A 16,188-nucleotide genomic window follows, 5' to 3' on the forward strand; every position below is an offset into this window, starting at 1 on the left:
AACCCATTTACAATAGAATAGGCTTAAAGTTGGCAGATTGTTATACATGTGATTATATTTAAATGAGTGATCTGACCATTTGATTTATTATTATTATTATTATTATTATTCTTTGTAGCATGCTTCTTTTAAATTACCTGGGCCAAACTGGCCGAGAAACCCCTTTGATGGCAGCTGCAATTTTCTCGGCTGGTTGGAATGTTTTTGAGTCTGCAGAATCATTGGAGAAACCACTAAATTGGCTTCTCTTTAACTACTACTTGACTACTTGTTTACAGTCCTCTATTAGTAGGTGAGTCACCTTCTGAAATATTTAGAAAGGTTGAAGATGTTAGTATGGAATGTAAGCCAGATATATGGCCTCCTGGGAAAGGAATGCTATTACTGCATTTTGCATAATGCTTTCCTTTGTGTGTATAATCTCAGGAAATTCTGAAATTGAAATGTCTCGTTGTTTGAAAGATTTTCTTCATGGATGGAATTCACACTTGTACAGAGAGCCATCTTATGTACCATTGCAGTCTTCAAAATAAATCTGAAGTGGGACTTAAAATGGTGTATAAGCTTTGTGCTGGCCCTTTCTACGGGACTGATGATTATGCACACAATGATTATTGTAAGGTTACTCATGATTTGGATGGATGGCACCAATTTGATTTTCTTTATAAATTAACCAACATTAACACATTTAGTTTGATGGCTAGATAGATATGAATTTGTTAAAAAAATCAACTCTGAAAACAAAAAGGAGGGGAAAGAGTAGCTCACATGTAGTCTTAAAAAATTGATTTTTTTGTTCCTAAAATCAAAGTTTTCCTTTTTATCCTTGTCAGCTTTCTAATGACTAATGCAGATTTCATCCATGTTTCTGGTAGGGCTGTCAAGTGATTAAAAAAATTAATCAAGATTAATCGTGCGATTAAAAAAATAATTGTGATTAATTGCATGATTAATCGCTCTGTTAAACAATAACATAATACCATTTATTTAAATATTTTTGGATGTTTTCTACATTTTCAAATATATTGATTTCAGTTAGAACACAGAATACAAAGTATACAGTGCTCACTTTATATTTATTTTTATTACAAATATTTGCACTGTAAAAAAGAAACAAAAGAAATAGTATTTTTCAATTCACCTAATGCAAGTAATATAGTGGAATCCCTTTATTATGAAAATTGAACTTACAAATGTAGAGTTATGTACAAAAAATAACTGCACTCAAAAATAAAACAATGTAAAACTTTAGACCCTTCAAGTTAACTCAGTCCTACTTCTTGTTCAGCCAATCGCTCAAACAATTTTGTTTACATCTGTAGGAGATAATGCTGCCCGCTTCTTGTTTACAGTGTCACCTGAAAGTGAGAACTGGTGTTTACATGGCACTGTTGTAGCCGGTGTCACAAGATATTTAAGTGCCAGATGTGCTAAAGATTCATGAAAAAGCAGTAAAGAGTCCTGTGGCACCTTATAGACTTACAGACATATTGGAGTATGAGCTTTCATGGGTGAATACCCACTTCGTCAGATGCATAAGGATTCATTTGTCCCTTCATGCTTCTCCTACCATTCCAGAGGATATGCTTCCATGCTGATGACGGGTTCTGCTCGATAATGATCCAAAGCAGTGCAGACTGATGCATGTTCATTTTCATCATCTGAGTCAGATGCCACCAAGAAGGTTGATTTTCTTTTTTGGTTATTCGAGTTCTGTAGTTTCCACATTGAACTGTTGCTCTTTTAAGACTTCTGAAAGCATGCTCTATACCTCTTCCCTTTCAGATTTTGGAAGGCACTTCAGATTCTTAAACGTTGGGTTGAGTGCTGTAGCTACTTTTAGAAATCTCACATTGGTACCTTTTTTGCGTTTTGTCAAAACTGCAGTGAAAGTGTTCTTAAAATGAACAACATGTACTGGGTCATCATCTGAGATTGCCATCACACGAAAGATATGGCAGAATGCAGGTAAAAGAGAACAGGAGACAAACAATTCTCCCCCAAGGAGTTCAGTCACAAATTCAGTTAATGCATTATATTTTTAGCAAGCATCATCGGCATGGAAGTGTGTCCTCTGGAATGGTGGCCAAAGCATGAAGGGGCATACGAATGTTTAATATACCTGGCATGTAAATACATAGCAATGCTGAGGTGCCATGCGAAAACCTGTTCTCATTTTCAGGTGACATTGTAAATAAGAAGCGGGCAGCATTATCTCCCATAAATGTAAAAAAACTTGTTTTTCTTAGTGATTGGCTGAACAAGAAGTCGGACTGCGTGGACTTGAGTAGGCTCTGAAGTTTTACATTTTGTTTTTATGTAACAAAAAATCTACATTTGTAAGTTGCACTTTCCTGATAAAGAGATTGCACTACTGTACTTGTATGAGATGAATTGAAAAATATTATTTCTTTTGTTTATAATTTTTACAGTGCAAATATTTGTAATAAAAATAATATAAAGTATTTTATATTTGTATTTGTATTTTTATATTAAAACTTTGTATTCTGTGTTGAAATCAAATATTTGAAAATGTAGAAAAACATTCAAAATATTTAATAAATTTCAATTGGTAGTCTATTATTTAACAATGCGATTAGAACTGTGATTAATCGCAATTAATTTTTTCTAATTACGATTACTTTTTTTGAGTTAATTGCGTGAGTTAACTGCGATGAATTGACAGCCCTAGTTTCTGGTTGTATTTGTAAGTAAGTGCACATTGCTTAGTGTACTGGACAGATGGATTTATAAGTCTGAGAAATAAAACAAATGTGTTCTTTCTCTATGTTAATATTTATTTGAGTATGTATTTGTAAGGCAGACAACTACATCTGTAAAATCATTTTTTCCTCTCCCTCCCCTCATTTTTTTTCCAGACATCGACAAACGTTAGAGAAATTATTTGATATGAATCTTGTCATGAAGGTATATGGATAGATGTTTTCTCTTTTGATTTCATGTTTTGGTTTCCAAATACTGATGTTGTTCCTGATTTGAATTCTGTACTTCAGGCTAAAACCATTAGGGAGTTTGATAAGCAATTCACCTCCGTCATGTTTGGCTACCGTACAATTGATGATTACTATGTAGATGCTAGTCCATGTCGCAAGCTGAAGTCAATAGGAATTCCAGTGTTATGTCTAAACTCTCTGGATGATGTTTTTTCACCAGGTCATGGTAAGTTGAGGCTTTTTTTTGTTTTTCTTTATACCTGTATGTATGTGTGTATGCAATCAGTAAGATGGAAAACTGCATAGATCTAAGAACAGGCTATATTTGAGTGAGATATATTTAAGTACTACTGTACATCAATACTGATATTTTTAGTTCTCATTTTCCACTCTGATAAACTTTGAAGTTATTGGAGAGGCCTAACTAATACAAGGTGAAAAATCCTTAGTTCTTTTGTTGACCAGCATTCTTGTAAGCAAGCTCCTATAAAACACGTCATACTGTGATTTGCTCGTGTTTCAGGGTACTTGAATTCCTCTATAGCCATCCCTGGCAATGACCTCTGTGACATAAAAGTCCAATACCTAATGCAAAAATCATTTGGTTCCCTCTGATGATTAAAGATAAGAAGGAAGTTCAGAATCCTTCAATCTCATTTGGTACCTGGGCCAAAGTGCTGACATGGCTTTGTTGTTGGTCCAGAACAGCAGAAGGGACACAGATGATGTGATCTTATACAGGAAGTCCCATATCAATATTCATAGAAATCTGACTGGAGGATGAAGCTGCCCAACAGGCAGCAATGTCAGCCAATAACAGTTAAGCTGTAAAAACACAATAGATTTTTTTTAATAGTTCATCCTGATCACTGGATAGAGCAATCAGGCTTTTACTGTTGACCCTCTTAAGTCAGTTAACAACATGGTTAAAGATTTCTTTGGTCCTGTGGTCTGCATGATGGCTATATTTTCCGCGGAGTGACAGTGAATGAAAGTAAAGTTATAAAAGAGAAACTAGCCAGGGCTAAGAGCTAATTAATGACATAATCTTCTGCAGTGGACTGCTGACATCTGGAAGTACAAAATGTTGATTTGATGCAGGGAAACTTGCTATTGCCATTGTAAATTGACCTGGATCTTCATAAGAAAATCTAGGACACCATGGAGATCATGCAAATAGATTAGAGTACTGAACCGAAGTTTAAAGAAACTGAAGGGAGATTATATGTGTCATGAATATGTTAGAAGTTACACAAATTTAATGTTAAATAGGATCACACAACAAGTTGTTGCAAATCAGCTATGGCTGCTTCAGTACAGGTATACTCAGGAAGGAGAGACCTCTTTTGACCCTCTTAGAACTCTTGCACTGGTAGTGTAAAGAAGTGGAGACCAGGCAGCTACCACTTTTGGCAAGCAACACACACCACTCTTGATTGGGAGTATCTGGGTGTGACCATAGACCTGAAACCCATGCACTGCCTATTGATTGTGGGGCTGTGTGGTTTGAAGCACAGGCTACATTTGTTATATGGGTATTGGGGGAACCACCACTGAGATCATTTTTCCCCCGTGCCTCTCGTGTAGTATGATCCATTCATTCCTCCTCCTGGTTCCTGCCAGCATAATGCTTCCAAGGGCCTCTAGTGAGGGCTATACCACCTCCTTCCTCCTCCCACTTCAGTTAAAGATGAGGTCTCAGACTCAAGAGTCATCTTGGAACTGAACCCAGGATCCCCAGAATTAAAACACAAGCTTCTACAGCGTAAGCTAAAACTGCCAGTTGTAGCACGTTCATATCCTCTATGAATCTGGCACGAAGGGGGACACAATGCACACTGAACTGTGGGCTGCACAAGGATTGTTTCTTTTTTATACATCGTGCAGTCTTGCAGCCATTGTTGGTGCTAAACAAACAATAATAGAGACTTAAACATATCCTGGTGTGGGGGTATAGAACCGAAAGATACTGTAGAACATTACAATTTTTTGTAGTGATTGTGTTTCCCCTTAAAATCTGATTCTAACCTGCATTTCTCCATTAAGTAAAGTTCTTGGATGTTCAGGCATTTGTTTGGTCCTTGCTCCTCCTACTGTCAAAGGTCGGTAATGTTTCATACAGCATAGAAAATAGAGAAATACTATTGGAGGGGATAAAAACCACTGGCGAGGAATCTGTTCAGACACTCATTTTGATGAATTTAGTATCTTAGCTGTCATTTACTTGACTACTAGAAAATGATGATGTATTGGATAGCAGAAGTTTTTCAAGGCAGAGATAAAAAACCTATTTACCCCTTTTCCCTCTCTGAGGCTTAATCCCCTACTAGACTGTGAGGACCTGTGCTGAGCTGGGAACAACTCTTATCAGGAGGACTTTAGGCTTTCACTGATTTCAGGAATTGCATGCCTCCTCACACTTCTATTTTTGCATGCCTCCTCACACTTCTTACAGTAAATCTGTGGTTTCCTCTCAACCTTTCATGCATGCTTCAGCTCCCCATTAGTAGCAGAAAATTAGAACTCCACAGTTCCAGACAGGATCAAACTTAGAATGCTGCCACTCGGAAACACAACATCAGCCTAGCAGAGAGGGTTCTCTAAGAAGAGCTACTTCAGGATTATTCTCGTATCCAGACAACTCCCTGTATGAATCTGGCTACACCTGTCTGCTAGATGAGGTGCAAATCCACCAGATGTGAGTCTGTGTCACTTACCATTCTAATTACAGTTTAGAAGGTTTTATCCCCATTTTCAATTGTTCAAAGCTGATTGACCATAAGAAGTGCAGACACTGCATCTGTTTCCTTTAATTGCACAGCCATTTGCTCTTACATCATCTGTAAATGCAGCTTTTGATATCTTTTGCACTTATAAACATAATGGTGGGAGACATCATGGACTTGATCCATAATCAGAATAATGTGCACAAGGATCTTGATCCAACATGACGAAGCTGTATCTCTTATTTCCAGGCATGCCTCAGTGATGGCAGTTTCAGTTTAAAGTACCTAGTACAGGCATGGCTGATGCAGCTGTATGAAAATACAATAAAATATACAAATCTTGACTGTTCTCAGAGTATATAACTAATAAAAGCAAGTGTCATTTGCATCAAGTATTTTTAACGCCAAGCCATTTTTCTCACCCCGAGTAATCCAGACAATTCATTGTATGAGGAAAGGCATGATATAGCCAATTTCAGCTTTTATTTTGAATTGCCCAAAAAACCTTCATCTGTCCCAAAACAAAACAAAACAGACACTAGTAGTGCTGGTCATCATAGTGTCATATTTGACTCTCTAGGTGAATTATCATTTTCTTTGATCACTGCCTTTCAGTGCCATATTATAAGTGTGACTTAAATTTCTTCATTCTAATGGTCTGCCAGGTGTGGGTAGAGAGAGTGCTATCCCACATCGGAGACTCTGAGCTTGCAGTTTAGTGCCCTGTCAGCATGTCCTTACCATTCCACTCCATTAATATCTGTGCCCTTTTCAGACCACAGTGTAAATTTTGCTAAACTATCTTTCTCTCTTCACTCTGTTTTTTTTTGGGTTTAAACTTACAACACGACATCATTGTTAAGTTTCACTCTGCATCCCTTTTTGCAGACAATTCAATGGAATGAACCAGTCAGGAGAGACCAAAGAAAAAAAGAGAGGATAAAAAGATTAGGGAGGGGGGAAGAGTCAGAAAACGGGAGTAAGGGATTCATGGATAGACAGTAGAGAAATGAATCAAAAGAAGGGGATGGAAAACATGAGAGTAGACAATTAGCAAAATTCATGCTGCTCTATGCTTTGAGGTGTGTGGTTTGGTTTGTTTTTTTAATTTGTCAGGGATGGAAGACATAAAGAATAGAATAGCTTTCGAACAAAGGTAGCACTGTGATGCTCCCCAGTGGTACTCAGGGTTGTGAGGCACCTCACCACAACTGTCCTTAGTGTGAAACTGTCTTGCCTGATGCCTGTTATAGCTCAGCCCCCTGAAACCAACAGCCTCTGGCAACAGACAAGCACTGGCTTCCAGGTCTCCACAGACCTAACACTCTCTTGTGCAGGCTAGTGACAGAGGTACACCATTTCCCAAGTCCCTCCCTCTGCCAGCGTCCCACTCTGTAGTATCCGTCCCCTGTCACTGGACACTCCCAGAAATACATTGTCTCTGGCTGACTGACACAACTCAGGATAAGGTCCCTTACAAAAACACAGCACTGGAATCTCTTTACAAAGATTAAGATGTAAGACATAGTGAGCAAGGACAAGAAGTTACATGTAAAACAAAAGGGATAACATGATTCTTAGAGTCCAAAGTTAACTCTAACAGGCTAAATCCTTGTCTAAAGCAATTTCTCACCTAAAGCAACCTCCCACCATCACTAGTCCACATGGCCAGGATTCAGTTTTCATGAATGTGAAAAGCGATGTCTTTTTTGCTCCCTCAGTGAAGGATCGAAAAGGGGGCCTTTTTCCTTCCTCATATAGTTCAGTAAATCTTTGACATGCCCCTTTTGAAGTGCATCCCCAGATAAGACTCTTCTCCCTGTTGCTTGTTCTCCAACATGTTCCGCACCCAGTTGGTTTCACATCCCCCAATCAACCTGTTTTTCCTGTTAGCTCTACATGCAAATAGGGCTTCCATTGTTTTACAATGTTTAATTTACATCCGAGACAGGGATAGGTGAGGAGATATGCTTTGTCTGGCAGAAGACCTGTTTTTTTATTTCTGTTAAAATATAATGTAATTTTTTTGTAGAACCTAATCACAATTTTTTGTAGTTTTATTTTTTCCATTCCTGAAAAAAAGCATATTTGAAAACTGCAGTTATACACTAAGGGCAGAAGCCTTGTAAATCAGGGCCTTTTGCTATGTAAAAAATAAATACATTTAACACACATTAAACCTCAGTTACTCATTTTTCAATGGCAGCTCCTTTAAATAACTAATCACTACACCAGGGGTCGGCAACCTTTCAGAAGTGGTGTGCCGAGTCTTCATTTATTCACTCTAATCTATGGTTTTGCGTACCAGTAATACATTTTAATCTTTTTAGAAGGTCTCTTTCTATAAGTCTATAATATATAACTAAACTATTGTTGTATGTAAAGTAAATAAGGTTTCAAAATGTTTAAGAAGCTTCATTTAAAATTAAATTAAAATGCAGAGCCCCCCCCCCCAGAGCAGTGGCCAGGACCTGGGCAGTGTGAGTGCCACTGAAAATCAGCTCGTGTGCCGCCTTTGGCACACGTGCCATAGGTTGCCTACCCATGCACTACACCCTGAGCATGAACAATTCCATTAAGTTGCAGTAACATCATGTCATGTCAGATAGTTATTCCATATGAGAATAGTTAGACAGTTGCATTGATCTGTCATTTTGTGAATACATGTGCTTTCTATATTGTTAACATGAATTTAATTTACCTTTATTTTTCTTTTATCAAGGGTTCTTCTGTAGGTTACCCAGTGGATCAATGTACTAGCCATTCACCTCTGAATACTTTTGGCCATCTGAATTCACTGAAATCAAAAGACAAAATTATTAATTGTAATCTCTATGTATGCATATGCCCAAATCATTGCACAGTTTAGAGTCTAATTTTAGACAGCTGATCTAATTCTGAGTAATTCATTTACTAGCAGTCTCTAACCTAGAGAGGGCCACTAACCTGGTGTGTGACCTTGGAGAAGTCACTCTTGTGTGCCTCTTTCCCTTCCCACTCTTTGCCTGTCTACATTGTAAGCTCTTTTGTGCAGGCACTGTCTCTTGCTAGGGCTCAGATCCTCAAAGGTATTTAGGCACCTAACTCCCATTGAGATCAAAGTACAATGGATTCCAAATCTTGGCTGGGGCCCAAATCTTGGTTGAGGCCTTTAGGTGCTACTGTAATACATATAATACATAATAATGATGATACTAATAACCCTGTACTGATGCTGAGCATTGACATAGTTGTATAAGCACATTGAACATCTCGCTCTTTATAGCTGCTGGCCTTTCACTGTGATAAGCATTGAACTCAGATTCCTAAAGTAAACAAATTCTTACAAGACTATTTACAGAAATATATTAAATACAAAATGTTAAAATGACTGCAGGGTTCATACCTAATCTAACAAGAACAGGACTATTCATTGCCAATCTATCATTTATCTGTTGCCAAATATTGAACCACATATGTTAAACTATGGACCTGATTCTCCTCTCACTTACACTGTTTTTACACCATTGTAAATCTGCATTGGCTTCAGTGGAGTTACACTTAATTTACATCAGTGTGAGTGAGAAGAGGATCAATCAGTGCATCATCTAGAAATTTGCACAAATGAGGTGTGTTAATGATTCAAAGTGGGATATCTTTTGACATCTTAAGATCCCAATCCTGCAATGCCCTTTTCTGTATTTCTGTTGTATGATTAGGATGCATGGTATTTGTTAGAGATAAATAATGAGATGGGGGACTTATTATACTTTTCTTTTCTTTTCAGCTATACCCGTAGAAACTGCCAAACAAAATCCAAATGTTGCTTTGGTTCTTACTTCTTGTGGAGGCCACATTGGTTTTCTAGAAGGAATGTGGCCAAGGAAGTGTACTTACATGGACAGAGTCTTCAAGCAGTTTGTGCAGGGTGTGTTTGAGCATGGAAACAAAATCTGCAGCATGTAGCTCTTCTGAGGCATCTTGTCCAGCCCATTGTTTCAGCACAGTGGCATGATCTGACAAGAGCAGCTCAGCCTAATGCACAAATTTTAATTACTGCGTATACAGCAAATAAGCCAGCAGTTGGATGAAATCCATTGCTATGTGCAAAAAATAGTTTTTGCCTAAAATTTTGTAGCAAGAAATAAATATTATGTTGTCACTTTTGTAGTTTTTTAATATGCCTTATCAAGAATGACCTTAAATAAAACAATACTCTAAATATATGAAATTGCACTTAACTAAAACCATTAAGCAAACAGGTTATAATTCCTCAGGGGTTTAATTTAAGACAGTTCATTTTTAGGAGACTCAATTTAGATGACTTGTAATATAACAGTTTTAGTAACTAACTCTCAAAATTACATGTATTATATTTTAAAGCATGTTACAAGTTGATCCATTTCTAAGGGCATTGATGAGAAAAATATTGAAATATGAAAATAGAAGGAACATAAAACAGGACTGATTCATCAAAGTAATCTTTAGGTTTAAGCATGGACTGCAGCAGTATTAGACTGATCATTTCATTTACAGTTTTACCTTGTGAAGAAAATATTCAGATTTAGGGCTGTTTTTTTATTATCAATTAATTATTATTTATTTATAATGCCAATACCATATTTGTCTTACATGTTTATTTTTAACATTGTTAGCTAATTTGTAGTATTTATATATTACCAAAGGTTCTGTTGAAATATAGTACTGTAATAAACTGTGTAATTTTAAACCAACATACTTTGTACTTCCTAATTTATGTCATCCTGTGTAGTGTTATATATGTAATACCTATTCCATATAAAGGTGGCAAATAACAAATTGCATAATTCTATAATTTAAGTTTATATTACCCTACAAGAACATATGAGTTTTAAAAAATAATACATTAGAAAGTCAGGAGATTATGACTCTATCAACCTTAAAACCACATTTTCATCTGAACAAGTTGTCTCTGCTATTGTCCCAAGTAATACTTAAAACAAGTAACTGAAAGAAATGGTGGGGGAGGGAAATCTATTTTTTTAAGTTTTCTTGCTTTGTGCACGTGACAGCACTTTGTATATTTTCTTGTTTTGTTGATGCTCTGACAAATACTTGGAGCTACAATGGTCCTCTTGCGCAGTTCTTCTGGCACAAGGGCTGTAAAGCTGGCTTCACCACCTGCCTGAACAGGCATCGGAAAAGAGAGCACAAGGCAAACGATACACCTCAGCATGTTTGGTGGCATTGCTGTTAGCTTGCTCCAAAGAGCCTTCTACATCTCATTGAGTAAGCAAATATATAAAATAAATTTCAGGACATGCTATAAAAAGGATGCTCTGACAGAAAATTGAAATTAGTCAATTAAAAAAAATTGGTGTGTCTTTTTAAGGTTGAACTTTTTAAACAAGGCATTGAATCTCAACCAAATAACAGATATAACCTTAACTCTGCCCTTGTAGAGCCAACACAAGAAAAATGAAATGTAAAAGCCAAATGAAACTGCACATGTTAATACATGAATGATTTTTAGAAGCCTTATGTGCGCTCATATCCATTTTCAGAACAAAAGGTTTGTGCACCTACAAGCAGGCTCCGACATGACACTTAACCAATAAATAAATTATGGAATCAACGCTCTTCATGTTATATTTACATAATTGTGTTGTTCATAGTTCTGTGTTAAACCTCTTTAAAAGACACTTGCTAAGGAAATTTCTTATAGTGCAACTGTAAATCACATAATCAATGGCAGATTTATTATCCTTCCTTTCTTTGCCTCATATCACTTAGGCTCTGATCCTTTAGTTGTTTGAAATCAATGTGACAACTCACATGTTTAAAGCTAAGCATGTGTGTAAGCCTGTGCAGGAATTAAACCTTAACCTAAATATATCTACATTGACACATTTCCCGAAGACCCTTCCGTACCTTTAAAAATACTGAACTTTTGTGCAGTCATTTCTTTTTCATAAGGATAATGAAATTGACTGGAGCAGACTAGTGACAACCAGCTTTAACAACCTGATCTGTATCGCTATCCTGAACCTTTCCCAAAGCAACATGGCATGAGAATGGCTATAGTAGCACTGATGGATGATGTGGTTATGAATAGAAGCCTAATATCAACACTTAACCACTCTGTAGCCTTCCACATAGTCAATTAAAAAACGCCACTGACCTGGGTAACACTATCACAAGCTAACCAAGACACTGACCTCTGGTATCTGCCCTCCACTCATCAAAGCAGGGTCTTATTTGATTTTTCGCTAAATTTAGATTGAAATAGTGGTGAGACATTTTGGAGGTACAGGTTTGCCAGGAATCTATTCTCTTTCTCCTTCATCAAGCTATTTTGGGTGCTTGATTTTTGGAATTGCTCTTTTAAAATCTAGCAAAAACCTAAGTGCCAGATGTATTTTCTTTCTTTTTGTTTTTAATAAAATGTACCTTTTTAAAGAACAGGATTGGATTTTTGTTGTCCTAAAAGGTTTGTGTATATGTTGTTCAATTAACTGGTGGCAACAGCTAATTTCCTTTGTTTTCTTTCTCAGCTCTTCCCCAGAGGGGTGTGTCTGAAAGGGCTTGAGGGTACCCCACAGAGAGGAATTCCCAAGTGCTCCTTCCTGTGTTCAAGTTTTTTGCATTTGGGTGGTGGCAGCATTTACCAAGCCAAGGTCAGAGAAAAGTTGTAACCTTGGGAGTGTAATACAAGCCAGGAGTGGTAAGTATTAATTTTTAAAATCCTTGAGGGCCTCCACCTCTGCACCTGAAGTGCCAGAGTCGGGATTCAGCCTTGACAGCTTTATTCAAACTTTTGGATTTAATATATAACAGCAATGGTACATTCTTTAGGGCTTCCCATCATATGGTAAAAAAGTTTGTTATCTTACATTCACCCAGATGATGTTACCCTCTCTGCATACTTCATGTTAACAATAAAAAGAAGGGAAAATGTATCTGTGAATTTACATTCTTAACATGAAGTATGCAGAGATGCTTCTAACATTTTCCAGGAGGTTTACAAGCTCCCAAATGATTACGGTATCCTGCTTCTGGAAGCTATCTTGTAGGTTATTGTAACACAGAAGCAGAGCACATGTTGGTACATTAGTTGTAAAGTCATACTGGATTATGGTGAGTTAAAGGAGAACCTCTATAGGGAGTTATAAATAACATTTCCTGCTATCAGCTATTTTACAAAACTGCCGCTACCGAAAATTTCCATCAGTCCAGGACAAATTGTGCTTCACTGAAGCGTGCATGGAAAGAGGATCTTACAAAATAAGGTAAATTCTTCATTTCAATTTCACTAAATGACAAATTAGGATTTAGAAGCAGAGTAAAACATCACTATACTGCTAACTCTATTCAGCAATTTTCTTCCCAAACAGTATACTGTACAAATGCGAGGGCTGAGGAATATAGATAAACTATAGAATATCCTGAGGTTGAAATATTATAGAAAGCCATTTATTAGAGGGGATTAAACAAGTTAATTAAAACATTCTCAAAATGCCCACTTTAAAAAATATTACTAATAAACAGATTTTGCTCAGAAATTCCATTCTATACACAGAGAGTAAGTGCTGAAAGTTTGGGAAAGATACATGAAATCACTAGTTTAGTTTCCATTGCAGCGTCCAAAACAAGATACTTCAACAGAAGATGGCATAAAGTCATAAATGAACAACTTCTATCGTAGCCTGCCCTTAAGAGAAGATATAGATTGGCACAAATCCTGGAACATGAGGGTTTATCTCTCTTCTCACTTTTTCATTTCCTTCTAATGTAGGTTGTAGATGTTCTCATTATATATTTATACAGATAATCTTTATTTTATCCTAGTAAACGCTTGACCTTAGTGATATCACATTTATGAGCTCCAGATGTTAATCACGTGCTGTATGTATATTAAAAAAAATGTATCCTTTGATTCGTTTTCTTCTTATTACTTTGCTGATAGAAAATTTGCTGAATGGCAATGACAAACTAGAATAGTAATTTGGGAATAATTTACGTCATATGTAGTACATATAATTGAAATAAATATCATCTAATTGTGTGCATATTGTCCCTTTTCCTCCCTACCCACCTTTTTCAACTGTCTTTAGATTATTAATTCCTTGGGGCAAGACTTGTGCCGTCTCTTCTGTTTGGAAAGTACTTTATTACTAGAAATAAATTTAAACAAAATATTACTGTTGCCTTATTGTTGGGTCTTATAGAGATGGAAGAAAAGGAGATACAGCAGTGATGAGCTGCCAAAATCTTAGGAACCGGTTCCCTACTGGGTCTTCGGCGGCATGGCTCCGGCGGCTGAAGGACCCGTCACCAAAGACCTAGTAGGGAACCGCCCAGTGAGTACATCCCCCACCCATGTCCTGCCCCCCTCAGAAACCGCAACCCATAACCCCCCCTGCCCCGCTCCTTGTCCCCTGACCACTCCTTCCCGAGACCCCAAACCCTAACTCCCCCCCAAGATCCCACCCCCTGCCAAACTCGCCCCGTTCCCTGTTCCCTGACTGCCCCGACTCCATCCACCACCACCCCAACAGACCTCCAGAATTCCCACGCGGTGCCTACTCAACCCCACCCTTCCCCATCCCCTGTCTGCCCCCCCAGAACCTCTGCCCGATCCAACCCCTCCCACCCGCTCCCTGTCCCCACCTTATCCAACCCCCCCTGGCCCCGGTCCCGGCCCTGGCCCTGGCCTCTTACCCCCGCCGGGGCTGGGGCCTGGGCTGGAGCCGCGCCGTGCGGCCAGAGTTGGGGCCGGGGCCAGGCAGCAGCTGGAGCCGGGCTGGGCCATGCGGCGCCTGGAGTCCTCCTCAGGCCCCGCCCCCACCCCAGCTCACCTGCAGGAAGCAGGGGAGTGAGAGGAGAAGCCGGGGGGAAGCATCAGGGGAGGAGGCGGAGCTAGGTGAGCTGGGGCCGGGAGCAGGGCAGGGAGCTGCCAGAGATTTTGTTAAATTTAAAAGCCCTTTTAGAACTGGGACAACCGGTTCTAAAAGGGCTTCTAAATTTAACAACTGGTTCCCGCGAACCGGTGGGAACCGGCTCCAGCTCACCACTGGATACAGGTGGAAGAAAATAACACTAAGGAGAATGGCAGACAAGCAGAGGGGAGACAGAGTGCACATGGTAAAATATTAGGGGGAAGATGAACATGGGGCTGTCAGTGATAGACTGCAGATGGCATTTTTGAGGCAGGCTGCCTATGTGATAAGAACTGGAGAATGCACAGCAGAGAAAGCACAGGAGGAAGAGGACTAGAATTGCAAACCCTCCCAGATTGGCCCGGAGTTTCCAGGAATTAAAGATTAATCTTTAATTAAAGATTATGTCATGTGATGAAATCTCCAGGAATACATCCAACCAAAATTGGCAACCCTAAAGAGGACAGCAAGAAAGAGTGTGGGGGACCTAGGATGGGATGGAAAGACTCTTTCAAAAGAAGTGTGAAGAGGACAGAAGTCCCAGAGCTACAAGTGGGTGCCACGGTCTGGAAGGCACGGCCACGCATCGTGTGTGTGTGGGGGGGGGACTTCTACCAGTGTAAACGGAAAAAGGAGTTGAGACGTGAATTAGTATTGCTGCCTTTTAACATCCTTGGCTTTGTCCTTTTCTGTTATGAGAAGGGCAACTGGCACTGGGGTGACCAGACAGCAAGTGTGAAAAATTGGGACAGAGGGTGGGGGTAATCGGTGCCTCTATAAGACAAAACCCTCTTTCAGACAGCCCCAAACCAGGCAGGGGACTGGGTCGGCCCGTTCCGGCCGCCAGGGGCCGCTCTGACTACACCCAGGCCTCTCTTCCTCCTTCCAGCGGCCGAGCCGCCTCGTTAGCAGTAGTAGGGCTCGCGTCTAACAGCCACCGACGGAAGTTACGTTGTGCCGGGAAGCGGTTTCCGGATTCGGGATCAGAGAGAAACAACAACAAGCGTCGCAGCCTGGTAACCGTCATAAATCGGGGCGGGGCAGAGGCAGGGTTGTCTCTGTGCCCGGATGGGAAGAGATTCTATCCACTTGCTTCTGCTCTCTACAGAGGCTGCAGGCTTCTGGGTGACATGGGAAAGGTGCACGAGCGACAGTGACCTCGCGCCACTCACCCGGCTCACCCGAGCGCCTGCCCCTCCCCCAGCTCGCGCCGCGTGCCCCCGCTCCCCACAACAGCCAGGAGAGCGGCTCGCGCTGCGAGCGCGCACCGGAGGAGACTCGCTGAGGTAAGTGACCGCGGGCCCCCTCTCCCCCCGGCCAGAGGCTGAGCGGCCGCGGGCCCTTCCCTCGTGATCGAGCCGCTTCCCCCAGTGCCTCGGTCCCGGTTGCCGCCTCCTCTGGTTCCCAGGCGCAGTGGCTGGTGGGGGAGGGGAGGAAGATGACCCTGGAGCGCGACCCCTTCGCCCCTGAACGCTGCCCTCGGCCACAAACGGCCGCTGCCCCGCGGCGGGTCTCCGCGCCCTGAGGTCCATGAGGAGACGCCCCCGCCCCCGCTTTGGTTGTTACTGGGAGACTCAGGCTCGGGCCCCTGGGCTAGGCTTTGCGCCCCCC

The 16,188-nt window shown here is 40.1% G+C and overlaps 2 protein-coding genes and 1 long non-coding RNA gene across 5 annotated transcripts in view; 2 read left to right on the forward strand and 1 right to left on the reverse strand.

The window, feature by feature from the left end:
- The window catches only part of ABHD3 (abhydrolase domain containing 3, phospholipase), a 27,993-nt gene extending 17,724 nt beyond the window's left edge, over positions 1–10,269 (forward strand). Inside the window, exons 6-9 of the mRNA XM_045004964.1 lie at positions 119–292; positions 2,880–2,928; positions 3,015–3,180; positions 9,447–10,269. Coding sequence (XP_044860899.1) covers positions 119–292; positions 2,880–2,928; positions 3,015–3,180; positions 9,447–9,625 — 568 coding nt within the window. The 3' untranslated portion in view covers positions 9,626–10,269. The remainder of the gene's footprint in view (positions 1–118; positions 293–2,879; positions 2,929–3,014; positions 3,181–9,446) is intronic.
- LOC123363696 lies at positions 5,714–13,982 on the reverse strand. The gene is made up of 4 exons (XR_006576867.1): positions 13,734–13,982; positions 9,557–9,694; positions 8,382–8,477; positions 5,714–5,989 (listed from the first exon to the last, which is right to left on the reverse strand). It is a non-coding gene; the product is annotated as an uncharacterized LOC123363696 (long non-coding RNA).
- A 1,574-nt stretch (positions 13,983–15,556) lies between these two features.
- Positions 15,557–16,188, forward strand: part of ESCO1 (establishment of sister chromatid cohesion N-acetyltransferase 1) — a 52,896-nt gene continuing 52,264 nt past the window's right edge. For 2 of the 3 annotated variants that reach the window (XM_045004962.1, XM_045004963.1), the window contains exon 1: positions 15,558–15,863. The gene's annotated coding sequence lies outside the window, so the exon portion shown is untranslated. Of the gene's footprint in view, positions 15,864–16,188 lie in introns of all 3 variants that reach the window. The other variant, XR_006576866.1, reaches the window with a different exon arrangement.

This window comes from Mauremys mutica, chromosome 2 (assembly GCF_020497125.1).
Source record: "Mauremys mutica isolate MM-2020 ecotype Southern chromosome 2, ASM2049712v1, whole genome shotgun sequence".
Classification (NCBI taxonomy): Eukaryota; Metazoa; Chordata; order Testudines; family Geoemydidae; genus Mauremys; species Mauremys mutica.